This window comes from Saccopteryx leptura, chromosome 1 (genome assembly GCF_036850995.1).
Source record: "Saccopteryx leptura isolate mSacLep1 chromosome 1, mSacLep1_pri_phased_curated, whole genome shotgun sequence".
Taxonomy (NCBI): domain Eukaryota; kingdom Metazoa; phylum Chordata; class Mammalia; order Chiroptera; family Emballonuridae; genus Saccopteryx; species Saccopteryx leptura.
In genome coordinates this window covers 309,762,512-309,788,574 of record NC_089503.1, presented here as the reverse complement: position 1 = coordinate 309,788,574, position 26,063 = coordinate 309,762,512, and the positions used below count along the sequence as shown (strand labels likewise).

Sequence of the window (26,063 nt, the reverse complement as noted above, 5' to 3'; positions counted from 1 at the left end):
GGTCCCCAACATCTTGCACGACACCTTTTATCAAAAAAGCCTTTTTTAAAATCAGGACACAGAGGCAGGTCTGGGGTACACAGAAAGGTGGGAGGTCACACCTGATTTTTCTTTGAGGCTTCCGGGACAAGTGGGGGTTAGGGTGGAAATGTGGGGGAAGCAGCCTGAGCAAGGGTTGGGGCACAGGGTTGCAGTGGGACCCCGCTGGGATGGGCAGTCCCTTTGGGAGGAGACAAAGGCCCTGTGTGGCATACTCCCTACCCCCACCCGCTTCCCCAGCACAAAGGCAGCACTGTGAGGCTGGGCCCTCCAGCCAGTGGGGGCGGGGACAAAGGAATGGCCACTGGGTCCAGAGTGGCAGTGGGAAACAGGTCAGCCCGGCAGGGCCCTTGGGAATACCCGGGCCCCAGGACAAGCCTGGCCTCCCTCCCATGTCTGTCCAGCAGAGGCGCGGAGGGTTTGGGGGCAACTTGGGTTCTCCCATCTATCACTGGCAGGACCCGACCATCAGGTGAGGCTGGCTCTGCACCTGGGTTCTTTGTGGGTGATGGCTTGAAGCTGGGCAGGGTCCTGAGCCCAAGCACAGCTGCTTACACCTTGACCTCATCGTCCTCTTCCGCATCGGCAAACTCAAAGGTGTTTGCTTGCACCGTGCTGGGCACGGGGGCCCTGCTACCTGCCTGGGGTGCCCCCCACTCTTCATCCAGGCTCTCCCAAGAGGCCCGACCCTGGGGCAGCACCTTCACCAGCTCCCGCCGGGCATCCATCTCAGTGTAGTGGCGGCTGCCCTGGCTGCCACCCCAGCCTGCTCCCCAGTGCCTGCCAGGGGCCATGTCAGCAGGTGCACGGGGACATTCTCCTACCAGGCTGGCCCTCGCCTCAGCTGCTGGGCCTGACCCAGTGGTTACCCCATTGGGGCAGCGTCCACAAGGTAGAGGGCTTGAGGCGGGGACTGGTGGGTTTGCAGCAGGAGCTGGGGCTGGGGTCTCAGCTGCAGAGGCTTCTGAGAGGCTCATGACCCCCAGCAGCTCACTGAGGAGAGAGGGCCCAAGGTCGAGGTCCAGGCGGAAGGACAGGAGGGAGTCAGAGCGGCGAAGCTCAGGTTCGGAGGGGAAGGAACTGTCACAGTCTCGGTCACGAGGCTTTTCTGGGCGAGGCACACGTGAGATGGTGCAGAACCCAGAGTCCAGGCCTAGAAGAGAAATGGGGAGCAGGGTCAGAGCTGGGGTTCATAACCAGGAATCGGAGAGAGTCAATACAAACCCCAGCTTGCTATGTGGCCTCTAACAAGTCACTCCCCCCATCCAGACTCAATTTCTCCCATATTACCAATATAGGGAACCCCATGGTCTCTCATGTGATCCTTTCGTCAACCCTGGGAGCGGACAATTGAGATAACCCTCATTCCCATTTTTCAGATGAAGAAAGTGAGGCTTAGAAGGGAAGGGCTTGGCTTGCCCAGGGCCACAGTCTGATGTGGTGGAACCAAGCCTAGAGCTCAGATCTACCAAGTCTCTCTTTCTTTTTTTTTTTACAGAGACAGAGAGAGAAAGTCAGAGAGGGATAGACAGGAACAGAGAGGGATGAGAAGCATCAATTATTAGTTTTTTGTTGCGACAACTTAGTTGTTCATTGATTGATTTCTCATATGTGTCTTGACCGTGGGGCTACAGCAGACCTAGTGACCCCCTTGCTCGAGCCAGCGACCTTGGGTCCAAGCTGGTGAGCTTTGCTCAAACCAGATAAGCCCGCATTCAAGTTGGCGACCTTGGGGTCTTGAACCTGGGTCTTCCGCATCCCAGTCCAATGCTCTATCCACTACGCCACCGCCTGGTCAGTCCCAAGTCTCATTTTGTAGAGTGAACTTGCCCATGGCCCCCTGGTCTCCTGCTAAGACCAGGAGATTGCTGAAGGTTGATGTCTGAAGGTGAACCCACAGTATGTGGGCTGGTCAGAGGGATAGAACCAGCAGCCAGGGTCTGACTGCACGGAAGTCATACTCAAAGGATGCCCTTCAAAAGTCCAGCCAAAGACTCCAAGACTACCAGGCCTGAGACATAGGGGGTTATTGTGGACCAGCCTTCAGTGGGGTTCTGAGCAATGACCTCCAGGGGGAGCACTAGAGACAGCCACTGGTTGTGAGGCAAGGCTGCAGGGTAGGAAATAGCCACCAGGTGGCAGCAGAAATCCTGGTTTCCAGGTGAACTGTCCAAAGGAGCCAAGAAAACCTGCCTCTCATCCAGGTAGGAAGTGTCTCTGACTTCTCAGTCCACGTAAGTGGTTTTCCAAATTGGTTAGCGTATTTTGGAGAGTGGGCTGGTTCCATTCCCTGACCCTTCCCCTTCCATGGTCTGGGGTTTGGACCTGACCGCCAGGGTGATACCAAACTACCTTGGGAAAATAGCTCACTTGGAGGCTTGGTTGAACCATAAACCCTCTGGGTCTCAACACCCGAAAAATAGGCAGATAACCTAGGCCCTCACCATAACTGGAGTGACCATCTGTGGAGCTGGCAGGGCTGCTGTTGAAGCTGAGCTTGCTCACCACCAGGTTGTCGTAGGCAGCCTGGTTGAGCTGGGGCAGGGAGATGGCATTCTTGATGATGGGAGAGATGGCAGGTGGAGCAGGTGAAGATGACGATGGGGAGGCTATCCGCCGGGATGGAGTCCCCACTCTGCGCACCTGCTGTAGCTTTTTGGCCAGGAAGCTGCGGGGTGAACGATGAGTGCTCCCGGAGCTGCCTCCATGGTTGCTGAGGAAGGAGGTGTCGCCAAAGACGTCCCCACCACGACCCACGTGCATGGTGTGTCGGAAGTCCCCGAGTGGGGGGCTGATCATATCTGCAGTCAGCCGCCTCTTCCCCTGTGAACTAGACACCCAGCCCACAGGTGAGAGCTTGCCCAGGCTCATGACGGGGGCCACTCCAGCCCCCTGGGGGCCCGGCATCAGCTTTGGCTCTTCACAGCTGCTGGTCCATGCCTCTGTGGGCCTTGAGCAGATGGTGGGTCCACTTCTCAGTTCACTCCTTCCCAGTGCAAGAGGGTGGGTGGAGGCTGCTTCTCTGTTCTCCTAATGTACTGCCCCCAAATGCTGAGGCTGTGGGGGGTCCATGTCTGGTCTCTCTCTGACACCTGGCTACTGGATCCGTGGAATCAGCTATTGATGTTCTGTCCAAGAACAGAGGAGGCACATGACGTGCCTCAACCGTGGCCAGCCCCTCTCCTGCCCAGCTGGGGACCTGAAAGGGAGACAGAAAGGAGTCGGTAGGCCTGGAGGGTCCTGGGGCTGAATAAGAGTAGCTAAAGAGAAAAACACAATGACAGCCAACAACAGGGGTGGGGGTCACTGACAAAATGCTGAGCGGGTGCACAAAGGAGAACTCACTGTGTGAGCCCATGTATAGGAAATTTAAGGACAGGCAAAACTGAACAATTGAGACAGAAATCAGAACTGGGTTGCCTTTGAGCAGGTATTGACTAGGAAGGAGCACAAAAAATTCAGAGCTGTACATTTACAATGTGTATGAAACACCTAGTAAGTGCCAATGACTTATGCTGGTCACTCATTTAACCCACACAGAGGCACTGACAGAGGCACTATATTAGAGGGGAGAAACTGAGGCAAAAATAAGTGACTTGCCTGAGGCTACAGGAGGAAATGGTGAACAGGGCCCCCGAGACCCAGATCCCTTGAACCCCAAGCTACACTGCCTCCTGCTGGCGGGTTGAGCAAGTCACCTCCCTTCTCTGTCTGTTAAACTGTCTTCCATTCAGAGTGGCCGGGAGGGAGGTGCCCATCAAAGCCTTTGTGAATGTCTGTGTAAACAGCTAAGGCAGAGGTTCCTCAGGACCCTCCGCCTTCAAGGTGCTTCCTGAGAAAAGGATCCTGCAGTCAAAAGTGGCTTTTTCCAGATGTCTCCTGCATGCCTGAGGCTCCGAGAAGGTCCACATGAAAGCCTTGATCATAGTTTGTCACAGTGATGTAAGAGACTTACTATCAGGGATCGGGTTTTGGAAAAAGCTCGGCTAGTACCAAAAGCTATTCTATGCCCACTCCCTCCTCTCCTGGTCTTCCAAGAGCCCAAGTCATCTCTGAACTCGCCAGGGGCCTGACCCTACCTCTTCTAGTATTATAGAAAGTACAGGCTGAAGGACACCGATGGACCTATGGTCCAACCCCTGGTTTTCCTGTAACCCAGAGAAAGTCAAGCTTGCTCAAGGTCACATGAAGAGAGCTAGTCGAGACTTGAACTCAAGAGTCTCTGACTCACACAGCCTTTGGCTCCTAGAGCCCGGTCTCATCTCCCCAAATTGGCAACACATTCTGAGGGTGGGGCACCTGCCTGGATTTTCCGGCCTTCCTCCTTCCCAGCAACCAGCTCGGTCTCTGCACTTGACAAGTGTCAAATCAATACCAGTTTAATCAGAACTTCATGCCACAGAATAACCTAAAAGATCACCCCTTGCTACCGGCCAAATGAGGGTAGGTGGGGGATTTAGTGGCCTCACCCTGTGACCTTGGGCTTATCTCCATGGGCCTGGGACCTCAGCTGATAAAAGCTGATAATAATCCTTAACAAGAACACTTACATCTAAGTCTCAACTTAAAAAACAAAAAAACCCTTTGCTGCCACCTCCAAACATAAAAATCTCAATACTTCCCCTTTGAATATTATTTGAAATTCAAAATAGGTTAAATAACAAGATAAAAACAAAGAAGGCAATAAAACAAAGCTCACTTTGTTTTCCCGACTACATTCTCTTTCCTTCCCACCATCTGATCCTCCCCCAACCATAACTCCTCCCCTGGGGGGGGGGGTTCTGAATCATCCCTTTCCCTGGCACCCCTGGTACCAAGAAGTCCTCGTGGAATGTTTACTGTAGTTGTGAGGCTCACTGCAGTTGGCCAACCATTACATGATGTCACCTGATTCTCCAACAGCTCCACAGAGCTGCAGGGTTGGCCCATTTCACAGGGGGACCCAAGGTTCAGAGGGAAGGGACTTGGCCAAGGTCACACAGCAGGTACATGGCACAGGCTTCCCTGCTCTGCAGATGATGGATGAATGTCTGGAAGAAGAAAGTGGGGTAAGGGGATCATTCTGAAATGCCATGTGGAGGGGTCACTATGTCTGCCATGTGGCCACACCCACTTCTCTCCTAGCCCCCCAACTCCCTAGCTTCTTGAAGCAGCCCCTCCCCTCTCAGCAAAAAGGGCTCTGACTCCCACTGAACCCCCATGGTCACTGTGCCTCAGGAGACCAGCTTCTGCCCCATTTTGTGATGATCCCACCTCCCAAATGCCTCTGGGCACTTCTAAAAGGTCTCTCTCCACCTGCCTGCTGCAGTAGAAAGACCCTGTCATGTTGTGGAGCCAAGGGCAGGGCACTAATACTGGCCACCTGTTTTTCCCACGTGGAAAATAAGAACAGCGTCGAAGGCTGATCCCCTCACCCCACCCTAGGAGTGCTGTAAGAGTAGATGACACTGTAAATAAGTCCCCAGATGATGGAGCAGGGTAGTTCTAGGTTCAAATTCAACATTCTTATACTAACATCTCTCATTCTGGGGACTCTTTTTTTTTTTTTACAGGGACAGAGAGTAAGAAGGAGGGATAGATAGGGACAGACAGGAGAGAGATGAGAAGCATCAATCATCAGTTTTTCGTTGTGACACTTTAGTTGTTCATTGATTGCTTTCTCATATGTGCCTTGACCATAGGACTTCAGCAGACTGAGTAACCCCTCGCTGGAGCCAGCGACCTTGGGTCCAAGCTGGTGAGCTTTTTGCTCAAGCCAGATGAGCCTGCGCTCAAGCTGGCAACCTTGGGGTCTCAAACCTGGTCCTCCGCATCCCAGTCCGATGCTCTATCCACTGCACCACTGCCTGGTCAGGCCTGGGGACTCTTGATGGCAGTTATTTGCCACTTGATGCTGACCACAGAGTATTGTTGGTGATCAGGTGTGCCCCATCTGGCCCTGGAGTAAGCAGGGCTCTGGGTGTCCTGGTGCAAGGCTTATCTCCCCTCACTAGCCCTGGAACACTACCTGCTAATGCTCACAACACCCACTTGACAGGTGAAAAAAACAAGGCACAGAAAGGAATTAACTTGCCCCAGGCCACATAGCAGAAAAGGTGGAACAGCTGGGAACCTCCCAGGAGTCTACTAACATCACAGTAAATGCCAGGGGAGGGTGAAGACTCGGGTTATGAGGAAGAGTTGTTAGAGGAGCCATGGCCAGCCCCTGAGCATGGGAAGGGCAGGTCCAGGAGGCAGGAGACGCAGCTCTGCAGACTCAGTGTGCCTGTGTCCTGAGCAGGACTGATCACCATGCAGCCTTGGTGTCCCAGAAGTCCTTATATTTGCTGTACAGAAGATAGTCAGGCCTGAGCACATGGTACAGTTTACTCAATGGTGGTAATGACTGCAAAGACAAGGTTTGAGGCCAGGCAGGGACCTTGTATAGGAGAGGCCAACAGGGGCCGCTGTGGAGACACATGTGGTTGGAAGGGAAGCCAGGAGCGAGTCTGTCTGCGGGGGTGGGCAGAGGCGCAGGCGGGGGCGGCTGCACTCTGGCGCTCACCTGGGAGTCGACCTCAGGCTGCGGTGTCCGCCAGCGGCGCCACCTCTGCTCCGGAGGCTAGTCGCGTGCACACAGCCCCCTTCCCGCGAGCCTCCACTGGGTATCCCTACCCTTGTCGATGGACTGCGGGACCCTATCCTGATTAGGGCCCCTAGAATAGCGGGTTTACTCCTCGAAGTCTGGCTTCTCACGTCTCTCAAAGACCAGCCGATTCAAGGTGGAGGGACCTGGGAACTGAGGCCAGGAGAGCAGTACGCTGTCTGAAGTCGCAGCGGGGACCCGGGACTAGAAGCGGTTAGGAAGAGGGGGCTCCATGAGCTATACGAGAGGTAGGAGGAAGTGGCGGGGGCGGGGGTGGGGCGGAGAAGAGACGCCTCTAGCCCCACCACCCCAAGTCAACACTGAGTTGGACCTCCCCTCGGCGAGGCGGAGCGGCTGCGGGCCGAGTCTCCCACAGACCTGGGTTCCAGTCCCCGCGCCGCGTTTTGTGGCGCGGCGGCCTCTGGGTCAGTCCCTTCGCCTCTCTGAGCCAGTTTCCAGGTCTAGAACATGGGCTTCAAACTTCGCGGGACTTGCGTGGTTGGGGCAAGAACAGAATATCTGGAGGGCAGTAGGGATTGGAAGTCCGAGAAAGACTTTAGCCATAAAACATTCCCTCTGGGGGGCAGCGGGTTAGACTATGGAGGGTTGCTTCGGGGGAAAGGGGACAGTGGTTGACTTGGCCGGAGGGGAACCGGACGGGATGACCTCATCTGCAGCTTGGGCCTGGAATGCAGCGGTTGGGGAGGGGGCAGGGTGCTCGGTCCATCTGCCCAGCGCTCCCCCGCCCCACTTCCCGCTCTCTGCGCCGGCCTCGCCAAGGAGCCCAACATTCCGACACATTGCTCCCTCCCCGTCCCTTCCCTTCCCCGGGCACGAAGGAGCCTAGACGGGTTCTCTGCCCTCTCTCGCCCCTCCGGTTCTCTGCCCTCCCTCCGCCCGCGGACAACATGGCAAAACCACCCAAAAGTTGGAGCGTCCTCGCGCTGCTCCGCAACCAGCACTCCAGGCCTTTCTCTTGGCACCCGGGCGCCTTCAGCAGGCGGGCCCCCCTATCCCGCCCCAGCCCGCAGAGCCTAGGAGGGTGCAGTCCCCGCGGGTGCCGCGTCCACGCCCACCCGGGGCTCGGGGACCCGCGGGCCAGCTCGCTGTTACCTTCTTTCCGCGAGTCCCGGGGCCGCGGGTGAGAGCGGACGTCGCGACAGTGGCGGCGGCGGCGGCAGCGCGTCCCGGCGCGTAGCCCGGGCGAGTCGCTGGGTCGGTCTGCGCCGCCCTGGCCGCGAGCTCCGCGGGCTGGCTCCGCGGCGGGGGCGGGGTGTGGGCGCGCACCCTCCTCCTGCCTCCCTCCCCCCGGGCGCGGGCGGGGCCGGCCCCCTCCGGGGCCCCTCCCGGGCACCCAGCACGCTTCCTCGAGCAGCAGCCAGAGCTAGAGGGGGAGTGGCGGGGGCGCCGGGCCAGCCGTCCGGGGCAGGAGGAGCCAGGGAATGTGAAGGTTGCCCCGGCTAGGCGACACGGTCGTCTGCAGCCAAGCCCCTCTCCACTGGCTCTCGGCGTGGCCTAGGGGCGCTCTGACCTGATAATTCGTTCCTGGGCTCTCCAGCTGCTCCCTCCGGTGTTAGGGAACTTAGAAGCCTGACCTCGGAGGCCTTAAATGCCCAAGAGACCAACTTAGATCTTGAGTTCTATCAGCTGTGGTGACTACTCTCTTTCTCCCAACCACCCGTTCCTTTCAATCCTATACAGGCCCTGCAGGTGCCAGGACACAGACTTGAGCCAGACTAGGGAACAGGCCACGGCAGGCCACAGGTAGAGTGGTGTGGTGTGGGGGTCAAGAACGTGGACCCTGGAATCCAGCAACCTGCCTTCCTATTCTGCCCTGGATGTTACTTAGCTTTTCTGAGCCTTAATTACCCTACGTAAAATGAGATAATAAGAGCAAGCATCCAGTGCTGTGTTACTAAGTGCTCTGAGCTGTCAGCATCTAGGAGACTTGCTGAATAGGTAAGTAAGATCCTGCCTCAGACAGTTGGGCTCAGGAAGCTTTATTGAGCACCCTCAACCCCAATCCCTGAGGGTCAGGGAATCTGCTGTGCCAGGAACCTGTGCCATCCCACCCTCAAGGAGGGGAGTTATCTCTGATTCCTGCTTCATGTTGTTTTGTTCTCCAATATTCCCCTGGCCGGTTGGCTCAGTGTGGAGCATCGGCCTGGCGTGCAGGAGTCCCGGGTTCGATTCCCAGCCAGGGCACACAGGAGAAGCGCCCATCTGCTTCTCCACTCCTCTCCCTCTCCTTCCTCTCTGTCTCTCTCTTCCCCTCCCGCAGCCAAGGCTCCATTGGAGCAAAGCTGGCCTGGGCGCTGGGGATGGCTCTATGGCCTCTGCCTCAGGCACTAGAATGGCTCTAGTTGCAACAGAGCAAAGTCCCGAATGGGCACAGCATCACCCCCTGGTGGGCATGCCGAGTGGATCCCGGTTGGGTGCATGCGGGAGTCTGTCTGACTGCCTCCCCGTTTCCAACTTCAGAAAAAAAAAAAAAAAAAAAAAAAAAAGAGACACTTGGGTGGGGGTAGGGGAGTAAAAAGAGACAAATATATAGTGACGGAAAATGATTTTCCTTTGGTTGGTAGGCACACAATACAATCAACAGTTCATAAAGCTATAGAGATGTTTACCTGGAACTTATGTACTCATTAATCAATGTCACCACATAAAACTTAATTTTATAAATAAATTGTTTACAGAAGCCAGAAAAAAAAAATACTTCCCTCGGACTGAGCTCCCAGAGGACAAGCAGGAAGTCCTCTGTGCCAGGCTGTCCTTGCACAGACCCCTAACAGGGAAGGGGTGGGGCTCACCAAGGTTTCTTAGAGGAGGTGATACTTGAGTTAAGTTGTAAAGGACACACAGGCAGAGGAAAGGGCAGTGAAAGTGCCCACACACCTGGCAAGAGACAAAAGCCCCAGCGATGGGTTGGGGTTAAAGGTCCCCATGAAGGAGGCAGGCATGGCTGGAGGAAGTGGGATGAGTGTTGACTGGGCTGGGGACAAGGAGCCATGTTTACACACAGATGGAGGAAGCGCGGTTTTGTTCACAGAGTGCTGGGCTTTTTACATTGTCTTCCTGAATCCTCCATGCTGGTCACCAAGGGACAGGATTATTTTCATAGCTGGAAAATGGGGAAACTGAGGCACAAAGAACTCCAGCACTTGCTCAAGTGGCACAGGAGTAAGATTGAGTCTCTAGTTGGTCAGGGCTCTTTTCCTGGGGTCAGGCATTGGGAAAATTGGGAATCATCTCAGAGGTGCTGATGAGCATGGGTAAGAGAGAAGAGGGGCTCCACCTTACAGGCAGAGACCTGTGGGTGGTGGGCACAGTCAAGGGAGAGAACTGAGCCAGGTCTTGAGGGCTTAACCTTGGGCCATGTGTCCAGCCTCACCAAGGCAGGGATGGGGGAGCCAGCAGGCAGCGTGATCAGGTGTGCATTTGGACGCTCTTGAGTAAACAGAATGGACTGGAAGGACAGTGACAGAGGCAGGGACTACTAAAAGCAGTAGTAATACCAGCATTTACTGATTATCTGATGCATACCTGGCCCTACAATCTCTTATATGTATCATCCCATTTAATCCCCATTGAGACAGTACTGCCTGCCATCATGTCCTTTTAGCAGAGAAGCGAAGTGACTTGCCCAAAGCCGCCTACTGTGGCAGGATGTCCGTACTTCCTGGTTTGCCCAGGACAGTCCCAGATGATGCCTACTATCCCAGTGAAATTATTAATAGCACTTCCTTTCAAAGGTGACCTGGTTGAACAATACATTATACGTCATTCTAGTAGTCAGAGGGTCCTCAGAGCAGCTGGCAAAGGAAGCAGTTTGCTGTGATGTCAGAGGCCTGGAATCCAAATCCTGGCCATGGGCTCCTAGACATTGTTTGACTGCAGGCAAGGCACTTGGCCTCTCTGAGCCTCAAGTTTATTGTCTGTAAAATGGGTATAATTTCAGTGCAGCTATTGGCTACTTGTGAGTATTTGCTACTTCTTGTGAGTCCCAGAGAGACAGCTGAGAAAACAGTCTTAACATGGTTACAAGCTGCCCGGGTCTTAAAATGGTTACAACCTGCGCATGTACTCCATGCTCTTTAGCTCACTGGTCTGGGGTGAACAGGGAACCTTCTTACTACCTGCCAGGCACTTTGTCTCTGTTCGCTCACTATGATGCAACCTGTGAGTCAGGAATCCTTTGCCCCATTTTTCAGATGGGTAGACTGAGGTTGAGAGGAGCTCTTATCCCTCATGTCCAGATAGGAGTACCTCTCCAGGTAGGCTGCATTCCTATTCCTGGCTTCACTCCTGATTTAAGTATCTGACTCAGTTTTTTCCTCTGGAAAATGGGAGAAAGGGAGGGTCTGGGCATCCCAGTGAAGGATGCAGGGATGGGTACTCTCTATTTTCCATGGTTTCCTCCTAACCCAAGTTCCTATGGTCCCTGTCGGTCCTTCCCCTGTCAAGAGGCTGTGCGCAGGAGTGCAGGGGTTAACCCTGGCAGAACTGTAATCACCGTGCAGAATGCAGAACAAATGCCTGCCAGCTGGGGATGAGGTGGGACTGGCTGCCTGGAGCTCAGGAGCCCCATCTCTTCCTGGAGGAACCAGCCCCCTCAGGCCATAATCACAGAGCTTAGCTGCCCCCTCACCTCACCCCTGCAGGCTGGGTGGGCCAAGGCCTGGAGCTTATGGGAAGGAGGCAGTTTCTGGGCAGCGAGTCCTCTTTGAAGCCAGAATGAAGGGGGCAGGGCATAGCTAGAGAGGGGAACTTCCCCCTTGGGGACCTAGGAATGCCAGTGGCTGCCCACCAGGCTCCACTGAGGTTTGGAGTGGGAGTCTTGAGCTGAGTGAGTTGGCTTGGCAGTATCCACCAGCCCCCAGGTCAGCCCCTCCCTGGGGAGCATGTACATACCCTTTTCATCCCAAAGTCTGGCTGGGATTTTAGTTAGCTTATGCATCTGCCCAGTGATTGGTCTACCCAGTCCTCTAGCTCATGAGTTTCCACTGGCCCATCCACCACCAGATGCAATTGCCAATCCAGCTGTCTACCCATTGTCCACATGCCTACTTACCCACTTCTCCATCCTTTTACCTGTTTACCCATCTTTTTTACCTATCCATCCATTGACCTTCTACCCACCCATTCAATCACCTAACCACTTACCCATCCCTCAGGTGACCCACTTCTCACACCCCTGTCTGTTCATCCATTCATTCCCACCCATCTATCCACCTACACGCCCATACATCTTTCGACTCCGATTTACCTACCCGTATATCCTCCCACTCACTCTATCCATCCAGCATCCCTTTATCTGCTGTTCACACCTGCACCCACCTACCCACCCTCTTGACCCACTACGATTTACCCACTCATTTCCCCGTCCATCCTGGAATGCTCTCACATTGACTCACACCTGGCCTCTGCTGACCATCATGGGTCTTTGAACATGCCCCGTCTTTCTCACATGCAAAAGCCTTGATCGCCTTCATTGGTGGGTCTCCCTTGGGCAAAACATCCTTGAAGACTGCTTTGAAATGTCACCTCCTCCTGAAGGTCCTCCTTCAGAGTGAGCTTCTCCCCAGCACCTGGTCTATCATCTATATTGGCATCTGTTGCCCTGTGAAATCATCAGCAAGACAGTGATGTCTGTGCTCCTGGCACATCTGGGGAATGAATGGTCATGGCCAGCATAGGAAGGGGTCCTTGTCCCCTAAACTGGTGCCTTCTTCCTGGGACCACTCTAGGAACTGGACTCCTGGTAGAGACTCTGACATGCCTGGGCATTTCAAGGGGAGGGGGCAGTGTTGGCTTCTCCAAGAGGGGTGTGCTGTGGAGTAGTTTCCCAGCTAGGAGAGGCAGGCAATGGGCCACAGGGGCTACTCCCATGGTCCCACCTCTGTGACCCACATGCATTTCCAATCAGATAAACCTGAGTTCAAACCCTGGCTTTGCCTCTCACTAGCAGAGTGACCCTGGACAAGCCTCTTCCTCACCTGGGCCTCATTTGCCTTGTCTGTGGTGCCCCACGAAGTTTACTGCCTGACCTGTGGTTAATGGTCAACAAAGGGTAGCTATTCTTATTACTATTGTTATAATTTTCCTTTCTCTAGGAGGTGATTTCATTTAACACTCACTAAGTAAGTGCCTGCTCTAGGCCAGGCCTGGGGTGGGTCCCCTGTGAGGAGGCAGCTGTGACTAGGAAATGCAGTCCCTGCTCTCAAGACAGAGGCCAGGACGTTGGTGGGTATGAAGGGCCAAGTTAGTAGTAGAAGGGGCCAGGGAGGCAAGGGACTGACTGAGGAGGTCTAAGGAGGCTTCCTGGAGAAGGTGGCATTTGAGTTGGGCTTTGTGTCTTGGGGTAAGATTGTCCATAGGTAGAGCAGGCCTTGAGAGGGTGAGGATGATCTGGAAAGGGTCTACCATGGAGGAGGGGAGAGAGGGATTGGACACAGTACTTTGGGAGGAGGGGTAGGAGGGCCCTTTGTGACATAGGCTAGGTTGGGCCACCACCCTACCCCCAGTGATGGCCGCCCTTAGGGTTCACAGACCCTGGCATGCCTTGAGGTCCTTGATAGGGGTGTTCTCATTAGCAGAGGCCAGGCAGCAACCTGGACCAAAGTTGGGTTTTTTTTCCTCAGCTGACTCTAACACCAGAAATGTGCTCTGAGGCAGCCAGGAATGGAGATCCCCCCTGGGAGTTACTGTTAACCCTCTCTAGTTCCTTCCTCCTGCCGCACTGCCCCTCCAGCCAACACTTGGTGGGGAATTCCAAGGCCTCAGAGGGCTTCAGGGGAGGCTGAGGCCCAGAGAGGGTAGCACTTGCCCAGGCTGCACAGCGAGTCTGCAGGGGAGCTGGGCGGCCTCTGCTGCCTGCCATACATCCTGCAGCTGCCTTCACTGTGGGTGAACATCTGCTGAGTGCCTACTGTGTGCCAGCTCCCAGACGAACAGGTCGAAACGGACAGGCTCACAGATAGTCAAGGCTCAGACAGAGCATATACACTTGGCAGGGCTTCCAGGAAGGCTGCCTGAAGGAGGTGGGATGAGACTTTACACAGACTGCACAAGCTAGAAGGTGTGAAAGCCAGGTTGGGTACATAAAATGTGTTCATCTGGCACAAGTGTGTGCACCATGGGGAATCAGCCAGCATGATGGAGATGCTGGGAGTCAGGGTCCTGCCTGGGGCTGGCCGGAGGCCTGGAGACCAGGTGATGGCAGGTGAGCCCTGGCTGTTTCTCCCATTGCCTGAGCGCGAGTGGGTTCTTGGGAGATATAGGGTCAGAATGGAAGTTAATCCCAAGGGTATTTTGGAGGGCGTGGCCACAGGCCTACTCGTAGAGCCAGGCTGCCTGAGGCAGGCAGCTGTCTGGCTGCCCAGAAACGCCTCTGGAATTCCAGGCTCCGGGACCAAGGCCGGCCTGCCGAATGTGAGGAAGAGTTTTCTCATCCAGAGCCTTCTAGGCCGCCTGGGCTCAGTCCTCCGCAGGGCAGTGGGGGTGGGGTGGGCCCCCCAATCCCACCACCAGGCTCTCTTTCTCCTGGAGAATAGGACAAGAGGCTGGTCGGGGGCTGAGGACGGACGTGGGTCAGTTCCTACAGCTCACCCCTGAGGACAGTCAGATGAATGGACGGAGGGGGCATGGGGTCTGAGGCCCCTATAGCTGAAGGGAGTGGGGAGGGATAGAAGGAGGGTCAGGGCCAGGTGACGCTGTCATCCCAGGGATGATGGGCTGGGTTCTTTAGGGCTGGGACTGGCGTCCAGGAGCCTGGCTGGAAGGGCAGTGGGGAGGGTCCTCCAGGAGATCTTTGTTCTCAATGTGAGGGGGAGTGGGGTGGAGAGGGGGGGGGGACGACAGGAAAAGTGTTTGAGGAGCAGAAACAATGGCCTATTCTCTGCCATACAGCCTGGCTCCAGAGATAGGCCGGTGGGCTGGGGGCCAGCCCTGCCTTGCCCTGACCATCTCTAGTGTCGCCTCCTCCAGCCAACCCAGCCCTGGGGCTTCACATGGTCCTTTCTGGGTGAGGTGGGGGTTCTCCTCTCCACCGTGACCATGGGCTCATTCTTGGATGCAAGGGTCCATACATTTTTCTTTCCACAAAAGCCAGCCCGGCCTGACCGGACGGTGGCGCAGTGGATAGAGTGTCGGACTGGGATGCGGAAGACCCAGGCATCAAGACCCCGTGGCCACCAGCTTCAGCGAGGGCTCATCTGGTTTGAGCAAAAAAAAAGCTCACCAGCTTGAACCCAAGGTCACTGGCTCAAGCAAGGGGTTACTCGGTCTGCTGTAGCCCCACAGTCAAGGCACATATGAGAAAGCAATCAATGAACAACTAAGGTGTCGCAACAAAAAAAAAACTAATGATTGATGCTTCTCATCTCTCTGTGTTCCTGTCTGTCTGTCCCTGTCTATCCCTCTCTCTGACTCTCTGTCTCTGTAAAAAAAATAAATAAATAAAAAAAAAATAGCCAGCCCACGTTGGTTGATGAAGGTTTTTCACGTACATGCCCTCCTTTATTGGGTGACCATAGACAAGGGAACGTAGCCTGGTGGCGGCACCTGCCTATCCCTTATAGAGCTGCGTCGATTCCCAGGTGCTCCTGGGTCCACCCCTACTACTTCTTAGCTCCTGGTTTCCTCCTCCCTTTCCTGGACTGATGATAAGAGAAAGATTATCAGAAGTGAGAGGAGCTAACGCTTAATTAATATTCAGCACCCCCTAAGTGCCAGACGAGAGCTTGAGCTCAGGGCTCCATGCCTTAATCCTCAACACACTATAGTGCAGATGATGAAACTGAGGCCCAGGAGGTAAAAGTGACTTCCTCAGCCTCTCACAGCTTGGACGTGGTCCCCCCTGGATTCTAGCCCAGGTCTGTGGTATCCACAAACACCCGCCACCTTGAGGGCAAAGGCTTAGAGACCATGAAGGGGCCATGATCTACGTCTCAGGATGCGGGAGGGACTTCGGTGTTGTGCATACATCCTCCTGGGGCTGGAGTTGCCCAGAGGCATCCCTGACGATGGGTGTTGTCTCTACTCACACCTCTTTGGGGATGGGGAGCTCACCCCAAGAGGACAACCCTGCTACTCAAGACTTTCTCTCTGAAATGTCAACTCCTCATAAGCTCTGCCCACTGCTCCACCTGCTGGGGCTGCCCACAGATGCCCCCAGCTGTCCCCCTTTCCAAATGTCTGTCCAGGAGTCAGAAGACCTGGCTCCCACTAGTCCCAGCGATGGATCTTGGGAAGGTTTCTTATCTTCCCCATGCCTCAGTTTTCTTGTCTAAAATGGGAATGATAATGCCTGTAATTATTATTGTTATTTGTGGGTAGGAGCTCCACAAACCCAGGCTGGGGTGGTTCAGAGGTTCAGACTCCTTGTCATTTTCTAAGTTGTTTCATGAACTTAACTGTCACATCACAGCAAGCACTCACTAAACACCTACTGGACACCTGGTAACAGGGCACAGCTATGGCCTTTGGAATCAGGAATCAAGAGGGAGGATGCAATGGCTTGTATCATTTCACGTGCAGAGTAACCTTTATTAATCACAAAGACTCTGACCACACCCTCGTGGGTAAGTAGATCTCACAGGTTAGGAAACCGTCCCAGAGAGGTGGAGTGACCTGTTTCAGCATCTTTCTGCAGCGTGACTGACCAGTTGACTCTTACCAGGCCATTGCCCTGTCAGACCTGCAGGGGTTAACTGGGCTGGCTGGTGCCCAAACAAGCAGAGGGAGGTGTGCATGGTGAGTGAGGGGTGGGGAGTGGGCAGCCCCTTCTAGGCCTTGTTGGGCCTGCTTGAGCCTCTGCCAGCCCCTTGTTGACTCAGCCGGCCTCTCTTCTGCCAAGGCCTTCTGGCCAGAGCTCCCATGCGGAGGGTCAGGCTGCATTCTTCTCTCGCTGGAGCCTGGGGCTGGCTGGCACCTTCTGGTAGAGTCTGTGTACTGGTTTGTGGGTACTGGGACAGATGCTGGGGTGAGGCTGGAAAATGTTTTTTTCGGGGGGGACCCAAGGCAGGGGACCCATGGGGACACCTCAGGGTGAATGGATTAGCCTAGGAACCAGGCTACTTGGGCATGTGGCTCAGCTTTCCCATTAATGTGCTTGGTGATTTCAGCAAGCTCTTACCAGATCTTGTGTCCGTCCCCCCTCCCTGCCTCAGTTTCCCTGTCCATCAAATGGATGCAATGATAATAAGCCTAGCCCTTTCTACCTCATAGCTTTTGGGAGGATCAAAGGAGAAAAACGTGTTGGGCAGGAGTGAACAGCCTTTGTAGTTCAAGGGCCCACACACATCGGCTGGCCAGCAGCCTGGCATTCTCTAGGTGGAGTAAGTGAAGGGGAAAGGGTGCAGGGGCAACTCTCAGCTGCAGCCTGAGTGTGCCTGACATCCCTGCTTCCTCCTCAGGCTCGACACAATGACAGTAATAATAATGACACCACCTTCCAGGTACACAAAGTCCTTGAGAGTTTACAAAGTTCTTTCATACTATTATCTCAGGTCACCCCACTACCTCCTGCCTCAGGGCCTTTGCACTGCTATTCCTTCTGCCCAGCACTCTTTTCCCCCAGATGAGTGAAAGGCTAACTCCTTCTCAACTCAAGTCTCACATTCTCAGAAGCCTACCAACCAGATCACCCACCTAAATTCACTTCTCCCTCCCGCCCTGCACCCAATCAGCACCCTTTCTCGCTTCCATACTGACTTTGTTTATATGGCAGAACTACCTCCCCCTAGGACTTTAAGCTCCAGGAAGGACCATAACTGCCTTGATCATTGCTGTGTCAGGAGATGGACCACAGTCTTCCATGGTAGATATTACTGTCCCATCTTACAGGGAAAAGCCTGAGGCTCAGATGGCAAATGACTTGCCCGAGGCCACACAGCCAGGAAGGAAGGGAGCCAGCTGGGGGCTCTTTCTAGAACTAACCCCTCTATGGCACTGTCTGTATCCTCTGCAAGGCCCATCTATCACCACCACAAGGTTGAGCCCACACCTCCTTTCTTACACAGATGGGGTGCTATCCACATAATCTGTTTGGTGGAATGTGGGGAGACAAAGGTTCACTTTACAGAAGAATAAGCCACTGGATCCGACCAAGTACGTGGGCCTCTGGGCTAACACCTCAGGCCAGTGGGGGGCATCCCGGGCCTCCTTACCCTGCTCAGGCAGGCTGGCTGCCTAGTAGTCCTCCTAGAATTGCATCGGCAGCTGTGGTGGCCGGATGCCCCACCCCCGGGGCCTCTGGGCCCTGAGCCCAGGCCCAAGGCGGATCTGTGGCTGGCACTGCTCCTTCGGTTTGGGGTGGGAACACCGCAGGGATTTTAAAAATAAAGGGCCTTGAGACAGTGGCCTGGCCCAGCGGCCATGGGGTAGCGTGGGGGCCAGACAGGGACAATGGGAAGCTGAGACTTGGAAGCTGGCTACCCACAGGGAGCAGCCAGGCCAGGAGAGCCCATTCTCCTCGCCCTGCCAACAGCGTTGCTCTCCCAAGAACACTCCCTCCCTTCCTATTCTAAACAAAGGCCTTTCGCTTTTACCCAGCACCTACTATGTGTTAGGCCTCAGTGACCACAGCTGGAGAACCTCCAGGCTCTTTCCCCAGCTGTGCTGCTTTCCCCAGAGTGGCCCCTCCCCTCCTTTCCTAACCTCAGAGCAGGTTATATATTGAGTGCCTACTATGTGCCAGGCAAGCCTGGCCTCTCCTTGCTTTTCTCCTATGCGCTCACTCCCTCAGGCCTCTCCCCATCTCAGGCCACCTCTCCACCATCTCCGGCTGTTCCTGTCTCTCTCTCCCTCCTCTGGCCCAGCTAACAGGAAGCAGCCAGAGAGGTCAAGGGCCGCTGGGCCTCCAGAGCCCAGCATCTGCACACACAGGGGCCTGTCTGCAGGGGTGGGGGGGGGACTTCCTGTTTATGAGAATCACAAGGACCCCAGGGGCGGTGCCTGGTGCCTCTGACAGGCCTCCTGGCAGCCCCTCTAGTCTAGACCTCAGTCCCAGGGAGGTCCCCACATATCCCTACAGGCACCAAGCTGCCAGCTGAGACCCAGGCGCTGCCCTCCCCCAAGGTGGGGAGGGCGAGAAGGGAGGAGGACTGAGGAGTCTTCGGAATGGCCGGAATGGCCAGGAATGTGGGAGTCGAATGTCCGCAGGAAGCATCCATGGCTCCAGGGCCCAGCCGCCCCCCCCCCCCAAGTCTGGGCGCCCTGCCCTGCTTTGATGGGGGAGGGACTGAGGGAGCAGGAAGAAGGAGGGCAGACCCCATCCTGCCCTGCTAGGGCCACAGGGCTTCATGTCTGCCTGGAGCAGACCCGGGCAGCCTTAGCCTCACTTCTGTGGGGATAGGTGGTAGGTCTGCAGCTCACTCGGTCAGTCTTGGTTCTGGAGTTTCCCTTCTGCCTCCACACCCCAGGGCCTCCATGCCTCACTCAGGCCAAGATGTCACCTCACACCTCAAAAAATCCCTTTTGTTCAAAGCCCCAGATCCAAGCAGGGGCAGGGGTTCACTGAGGGGTGGGGCTGGCCAAAGGTGCCCCTGGGGAAGCAAACAGCTGTGTCCTCCTCCCCGCTCCAGGCTGCCTTCCCATTCCGTTCTGTGGTTGCCCAATAGGTATTGACCAAGGCCCTGAAGGTCAAGGCCAGCTGGAAGAGGCCAGGAAGAGGGTGACCTGCCCTGTTCCTCTTTCCCTACCTAACCCAGAAGGTGAGCCACACGTGTTCTCTGTCTCCTCTCCTAGAGTACCTGGAAACAGACCCTTAGGACACAACATTATCAGTGTGTGAGGCAGTCGTCCCCTAGAAGGCAGTGGTGGTGAGGAGTCAGCTAATAGAGGAGGTAGTCAGGGAGGGCTTTCTGGAGGAGGGCACCCTCTTAAAACGGAAACTTAAAGTTGGGAAAGGATGTGCTGGCCCCAGGAAACAGCCTGATTAAAGGCACAACACTTCCAGAGAAATGCTAGTGAGAAGATGAGGCTAAAGAAAGGTGCAGGTGAGGGAGTGAGAGATTTGCAGGAGTACAGGGATGGGGTGGGGTTGGAGGTGGGAGATGAGATCATTTATCCTCAAGGCCCAGGCTTTCCATGGTTCTGGAGCTCCCTCTTTTGCCACAGACCAGGAGGTGGAGAGGGATGTGGTAAAGGAACCACAGCGATTTGATGTGGCTGTGTGGACATGGTAAAGGAAAGAGCCGGGAGACTGGGACCCGGGCCTCGAGCTCTGTGAAGCTGTCCAAACTGCAGGCTTTCCTGAGAGGCCTGCTCTGGGCTGGAGCATCTGAGCACTTCTCCAAGGTGCTGGGGCTGCTCTCACAGGCCACAGTATGGTGGTGAAGAGTCCTGGCTCTGCCAAGCTCCAGCGATGTGACCTTGGGCAAGTTATTAACTTTCCTGTTTGTTTCCACCTGTAAAATAGGGCTAATGACAGGACCTGTTGCAGAGGGCTGCTAGTGGATGGAATTAATTTAGTAAAGCACCTGGCACTCACTAGTGTTTTCCAGTTAACAAGTATTATTACTAATTGGGAAAAAGAGAAAGTTGGTTTTCCTCCAAGGACATGCAGACAGGTGGGTGGAAGGTGTGTTACCAGAAATCTTAAAAAAAAAAAAAAGGTGCCTGACCTGTGGTGGCGCAGTGGATAAAGCATCAACCTGGAATGCTGAGGTCGCCGGTTCAAAACCCTGGGCTTGCCTGGTCAAGGCACATACGGGAAGCAACTACTATGAGTTCATGCTTTCTGCTTTTCCCCCATTTCCTCCTATCTATTGTACAAATCAATAAATAAAAAAAATAAAGGCTTGATATTCAGCCCCTGAGATTCCCAGACTTGCTTAATTCAAGGGAGCCTCTGGGCATTTGTTAAAAATATCAGCTTCCCACCCCCACACTCTGTCCTGGCAGGCCTGGGTGGGTCAGTCCTCAGGACTTATATAAGGAAGCCCCAGCCTTCTGGAGACAGGTGTGGAGAACATTCCTCCCTGATGACAACAAGGATTCACTCCAAATGCTTCCTCCTTGGGAACCCATTCCTTCAAAACACCGTTAAAAAGCTGCTTTACTGAGCATGCACCACCTACGTTCAGCCCTTTCTGAGTCAACTCCTAGGATCCTTAGAACAATCTTATGATGTGCAGGTACCTAGAGTTGCTCCCATCTTACTGTTGTGGGAACTGAGGCCTGTGGAACCTAAGAAAGTTGCCCAAGGTTGCAGGAAACTGTGATTGATTTATCAGGAGTCAAGCTGGGATTTGAATCTGGACTTGGGAGTTTGTAGTTTCCTCACCTGCCTCTATCCCCTGGGACACTTGATAAGATGCCTCCAGGTGGCTTGGGGTAGGAGCGAGGAATCCATACTTATCACTCCTTTGTCCTTAAGATTGTGAGCCTTGAGACAAAAAATGATTGGGCCTAGGCCCTGGCCGATTGGCTCAGTGGTAGAGCGTCGGCCTGGCGTGCAGGAGTCCTGGGTTCAATTCCTGGCCAGGGCACACAGGAGAAGCGCCCATCTGCTTCTCCACCCCTCCCCCTCTCCTTCCTCTCTGTCTCTCTCTTCCCCTCCCACAGCCGAGGCTCCATTGGAGCAAAGTTGGCCCGGGCGCTGAGGATGGCTCAATGGCCTCTGCCTCAGGCGCTAGAATAGCTCTGGTTGCAAAAGCGGCGCCCCAGATGGGCAGAGCATTGCCCCCTGGTGGGCATGCCGGGTGGATCCCAGTCGGGTGCATGCGGGAGTCTGTCTGACTGTCTCCCCGTTTCCAGCTTCAGAAAAAAAAAAAAAAAAACACCAAATCAAAACAAAAAAAAGACTGGTCCTGCTTTAAAGCCCCCCTGGGGAACAGAAAAGTGGATTCAACTTCCTGTGTCCTCCTTACTTCCTACAGGTGGTCGCAGGTACTTCCTTCTCCTTGAGTTGGTTTTGCTGAGTCTAAAACGGAGAAGCAGCACCTCCCTGGGTGTCATCAGTGAGTTGTCCAGACTAGAGTCTGGGAACTGGTCAGGTTGTGGGTTCTTTGGGACCTGAGTATGGGAAGGAGGGACAGCCAGTTGCTCAAGCTCATCGCACCCAGGGCTGGGCCCCTGTCCAGCTAGTGTCAGGGAGACTCCAGGGGCTGGGGAGGTCACACAGGGATGGCAAAGTTGGGGGTGGCAGGAGTAGGGGAGGTCAACTAGGACCTGGCTTCTCCTTCCTGCCTGACACTCTGACACGCCCTGGCTGGGCTCCTAGTGATTCACCCATTTTAAGCCCTAGTTTCATCTGTAATCAGGAAATGGGCCACTGGAGAGCCTGGGGCATTTTCTGGAGAGCCCAGTACTCTCCCAGAAACCTGGGGGGAGGGGCTAGGAGGGAGAGTGGAAGGGAGAGGGCCAAAAGTCTGACTCAGTGGTGGGATTCAAATAATTTAACAACTGGTTCTCTGCCCTAATGACCATTTTAAGTATAAAAAAAAACCTAAATGGCAGTTTATTATTTCATGCATTTAATACTTAAATAAGAACAATAAAAGAGGTACACAAAACTAGATTATTATGAGAGTTTTAAAATATTGCCTGACCAGGTGGTGGCGCAGTGGATAGAGTGTCAGGATAGAGCATCAAACTAGGATGTGGAGGACCCAAGTTCGAGACCCCGAGGTCACCAGCTTGAGCGCGGGCTCATCTGGTTTGAGCAAAGCTCACCAGCTTGGACCCAAGGTCGCTGGCTCGAGCAAGGGGTTACTTGGTCTGCTGTAGCCCCACAGTCAAGGCACATATAAGAAAGCAATCAATGAACAACTAAGGTGTTGCAACGAAAAACTGATGATTGATGTTTCTTATCTCTCTCCGTTCCTGTCTGTCTGTCCCTGTCTATCCCTCTCTCTGAATTTCTCTGTCTCTGTAAAAAAAAAAAATTAATATTAATAAAAAATTACTAAATAATACCTGACAAAAAGCAATAAAACTGTTATTTAAGATATTTCCATATTCTTTATTGATATCCTCACTTGCAATTTTTTTTCACCTATGGATGGTGAAAAAAATACGGGTGCTTAGAATACGCTGTTGTGCAGATGAACATTAAAAAAGAGTAAGGAGCCTGACCTGTGGTGGTGCAGTGGATAAAGCGTCGACCTGGAAATGTTGAGATCGCCAGTTTGAAACCCTGGGCTTGCCTGGTCAAGGCACATATGGGAGTTGATGCTTCCAGCTCCTCCCCCCTTCTCTCTCTCTGTTTCTCTCTCTCCCCCTCTCTCTCTCCTCTCTAAAAATGAATAAATAAAATAAATAAAAAAAGAAATATTAAAAAAAAAAGAGTAAGGAATGTAAATTTGTGATTTCTACATTGGGCGGCTGCCCAGGCACCCACTTTAGAGAGAACCCTGATTACAAGCGCCATTTTAACAACCGGTTCTCTGAACTCAACAAAAAATTAGGTATCAGTTCTGCCAAACCAGTGTGAACCAGCTGAATCCCACCACTGGTCTGACTCCAGAAAATTTGCATAATTTATTCTTTTCTTTGAGGGGGATGAGAAATCTCCTGGGACCTAAGAGCCCTGGAAACCAGTCACTCATTCATTCTAGTTTATTGAATCCCCTACATCATGCTGGTTACCATGGACCAGTGGTAGTCAACCTGGTCCCTACCGCTCACTAGTGGGCATTCCAGCTTTCATGGTGGGTGGTAGCAGAGTAACCAAAGTATAAATAAAAAGATAGATTTAGCCTGACCTGTAGTGGTGCAGTGGGATAAAGCGTCAACCTGGGACACTGAGGTTGCCGGTTCGAAACCTTGGGCTTGCCTGGTCAAGGCACATATGGGAGTTGATGCTTCCTGCTCCTCCCCCTTCTCTCTCTCTCTCTCTCCCCTCTTTCTAAAAATCAATAAAATAAAAAATATTTAAAAAGATAGATTTAACTATAGTAAGTTGTTTTATAAAGATTTATTCTGCCAAACTTAGCAAAAATCCGACAAAATTACTTGGTAAGTAATTATTATTATATGCTTTAACTTGCTGTAACTCTGCTTTATAAATTTTATAAAGTAAAGTTACTTCCCTACTTTATAAATCACCATTACTGTGGAACTGGTGGGCATTAGAAAGTTTTACTAGTAACAGAGATACAAAAGTGGCTGCATCTCTGTTGACTACCCCTGCCGTGGACCTAGGGAAGTGGAGTAGAGTTTTCCAGGAGCTTCCTGGCAGGGAGACGACCATGTAATCGTGTTTGTAAAATTCAGACTTCACGGAAGAGAGTGATTCATTTGGAGTAGGGTGGTTGCAGCATGGATAAGAGGCATCAACAGTTCAGGCCCACAGTCTGAGGCCCCCAGGAGGAATGACAATGCAGGCTGGTTTCAGATTCTTCTGCCACTTCTGGACGATTCTTCTCCCATTTGGGCCGGAGTTTTCCCACCTGTGAACTCAACACCATAATGGTGTCTTTCTCCTGGGATTCTTTAGAGAATTCAAATGGCTGCCTGACCAGACAGTAGCGCAGTGGATAGTGTTGGCCTGGGATGCAGAGGACCCAGGTTCAAAACCCTAAGGTCACCAGCTTAAGCGTAGGGTCACTGGCTTGAGTTTGGGATCATAGACATGGCCCAATGGTTGCTGGTTTGAGCCCAAAGGTCTCTGGATAGAGTCCAAGGTCTCTAGCTTGAGCCCAAGGTTGCTGGCTTGAGCAAGGGGTCACTCGGTCTGCTGTAGCCCCTTGCTCAAGGCACATATGAGAAGTCAATCGATGAACAACTAAGGTGCCTCAATGAAGAATTGATGCTTATTTCTCTCCCTTTCTGTTTGTCTGTCCCTCTCTCTGTCTCTGTCTCTCTCACTAAAAAAAAAGAAAAAAGCTAAGGGTCATCATGTGTAAAGCACTTATAACAGCATGTGTTGTGTGGTCAGCCTGGTCACCAGTTTAGCTGTTGTCACTACTGAATGGTGGGTACCTCAGAAGGGGCTGCCTGAGACATGGGTTAGAGTGTGCCTGCTGGGCAAGGAGAGGGCATCTGGGTGAAGGGCATTGCCTATTCCAAGGCCTGGAGTGTGCATTGGTGGGCTGGGGTGAGGTGGAAGGGGCATTTGAAGTACTGTCATCCCTTTTGAACATCCTCCTCAGGGCAGCAAGGAGCTATTGAAGGCCAGTGAGCAGAGAAGTGACGTGGGAGATCTGAGCCCCAAGGCCACAGAGTGGTGATGGATGGGAGGAGCAAGCCTGGGGAAGTAGCTGTGGGGATGTGGGGAGCAAGCCTGGAAGAAGAGGCCGGAGATGAGGACTTGGGGGATACATAGCTGAACCAACAGTGATGGTACAGTGATTGAGTAGACACTGCTACTGAGTTGGAAGGAGGATTCGAGGTGTGCTAGAAGCCACTGAGTCAGCATACACTTATATACTTAGAAGAGGATGTTTAAGGAGGGCCTTGAAGGTGGATAGGAGTTGTCCAGGGAAGCCACGAAGGAACAGCAGCCCAGACAGAGGGCCACGAAATGCAAAAGTTTAGAGCTGTGAAAGAGTCTGTGTTTGGAAAGCAGTGGCTGTGGTGGAGTTTGGGGTTGGGAGGAAATGATGAAAGGGGTCAGGAGTTGGGGGGCCTTGGGTGCCATACTGTAGGCGATTGGGGCGGGACAGTAGACTGAGTAGCAGGAAGAGAATGTGGACTTCTGTATTAGTTTCCTATGGCTGCTGTAACAAATCGCCACAAACTGGGTGGCTCAAAACAACAGAAATGTATATTCGCCCCATTCTGGAGGCCAGAAGTCTGACATGAAGGTGTGCCGCAGGGCCATGCTCCCTTGGGAGGCTCTGAGGGAGGATCCTTCCTGCCTCTTCCAGCTTCTCTGCTCCTTGGCTGTGCCTACATCCCTCCAGTCTGTGCCTGTTTCTACCTGATCTTCTCTGTATCAGTGATAAAGATACTTGTCATTAGATTTAGGGCTTACCAGGGATAATGCAGGAGTGGGTTATCCTAAGATCCTTACCTTAATTACATCTGCAAAGCTTTTTTTCCAAATAAGGTCACATTTGCAGATTCCAGGTGGATTTATATTTTCTGGGCCACCATTCAACATATTTATAAGATCCTAAATTCTAGCTTGACCAGGCAGTGGTGCAGGGGATAGAGCGTCAGACTGGGACAAGGAGGATCCAGGTTCAAAACCCCAAGGTCGCCGGCTTGAAGCCCAAGGTCTCCGGCTTGAAGCCCAACAACCCCCCCCCCCCCCGCCTGCTGCCCCGGGTCAAGGCACATATGAGAAAGCAATTAATGGACAAGCAATCAACAAACAACTAAGATGCCACAGGAAGAGTTGATATTTCTCATCTCTCTCCCTTCCTGTCTGTCTCTGTCTCTGTCAAAAAAAAAAAAAAAAGAAGAAGAAGAAGAAGATCCTAAATTCTAATTCCAAATTCTAATC

The 26,063-nt window shown here is 53.4% G+C and overlaps 1 protein-coding gene across 5 annotated transcripts; it reads right to left on the bottom strand.

The window, feature by feature from the left end:
- Nucleotides 1-71: 71 nt before the first annotated feature.
- Nucleotides 72-19,099, bottom strand: CDC42EP1 (CDC42 effector protein 1). Of its 5 annotated transcripts, none has more exons than XM_066358341.1 (4): nt 7,778-7,939; nt 7,043-7,183; nt 2,484-3,238; nt 72-1,192 (listed from the first exon to the last, which is right to left on the bottom strand). In XM_066358341.1, exons 3-4 carry the CDS (start codon nt 2,944-2,946, stop codon nt 591-593), a joined length of 1,065 nt encoding a protein of 354 aa, XP_066214438.1. In that variant the 5' UTR covers nt 2,947-3,238; nt 7,043-7,183; nt 7,778-7,939; the 3' UTR covers nt 72-590. The 5 variants fall into 5 exon arrangements, with proteins under 5 accessions (XP_066214438.1, XP_066214439.1, XP_066214440.1 ...); XM_066358342.1 differs by lacking the exon at nt 7,043-7,183 and adding an exon at nt 4,927-5,069; XM_066358343.1 differs by lacking the exons at nt 7,043-7,183; nt 7,778-7,939 and adding exons at nt 4,927-5,069; nt 6,171-6,538.
- Between the last annotated feature and the right edge of the window lie 6,964 nt (nt 19,100-26,063).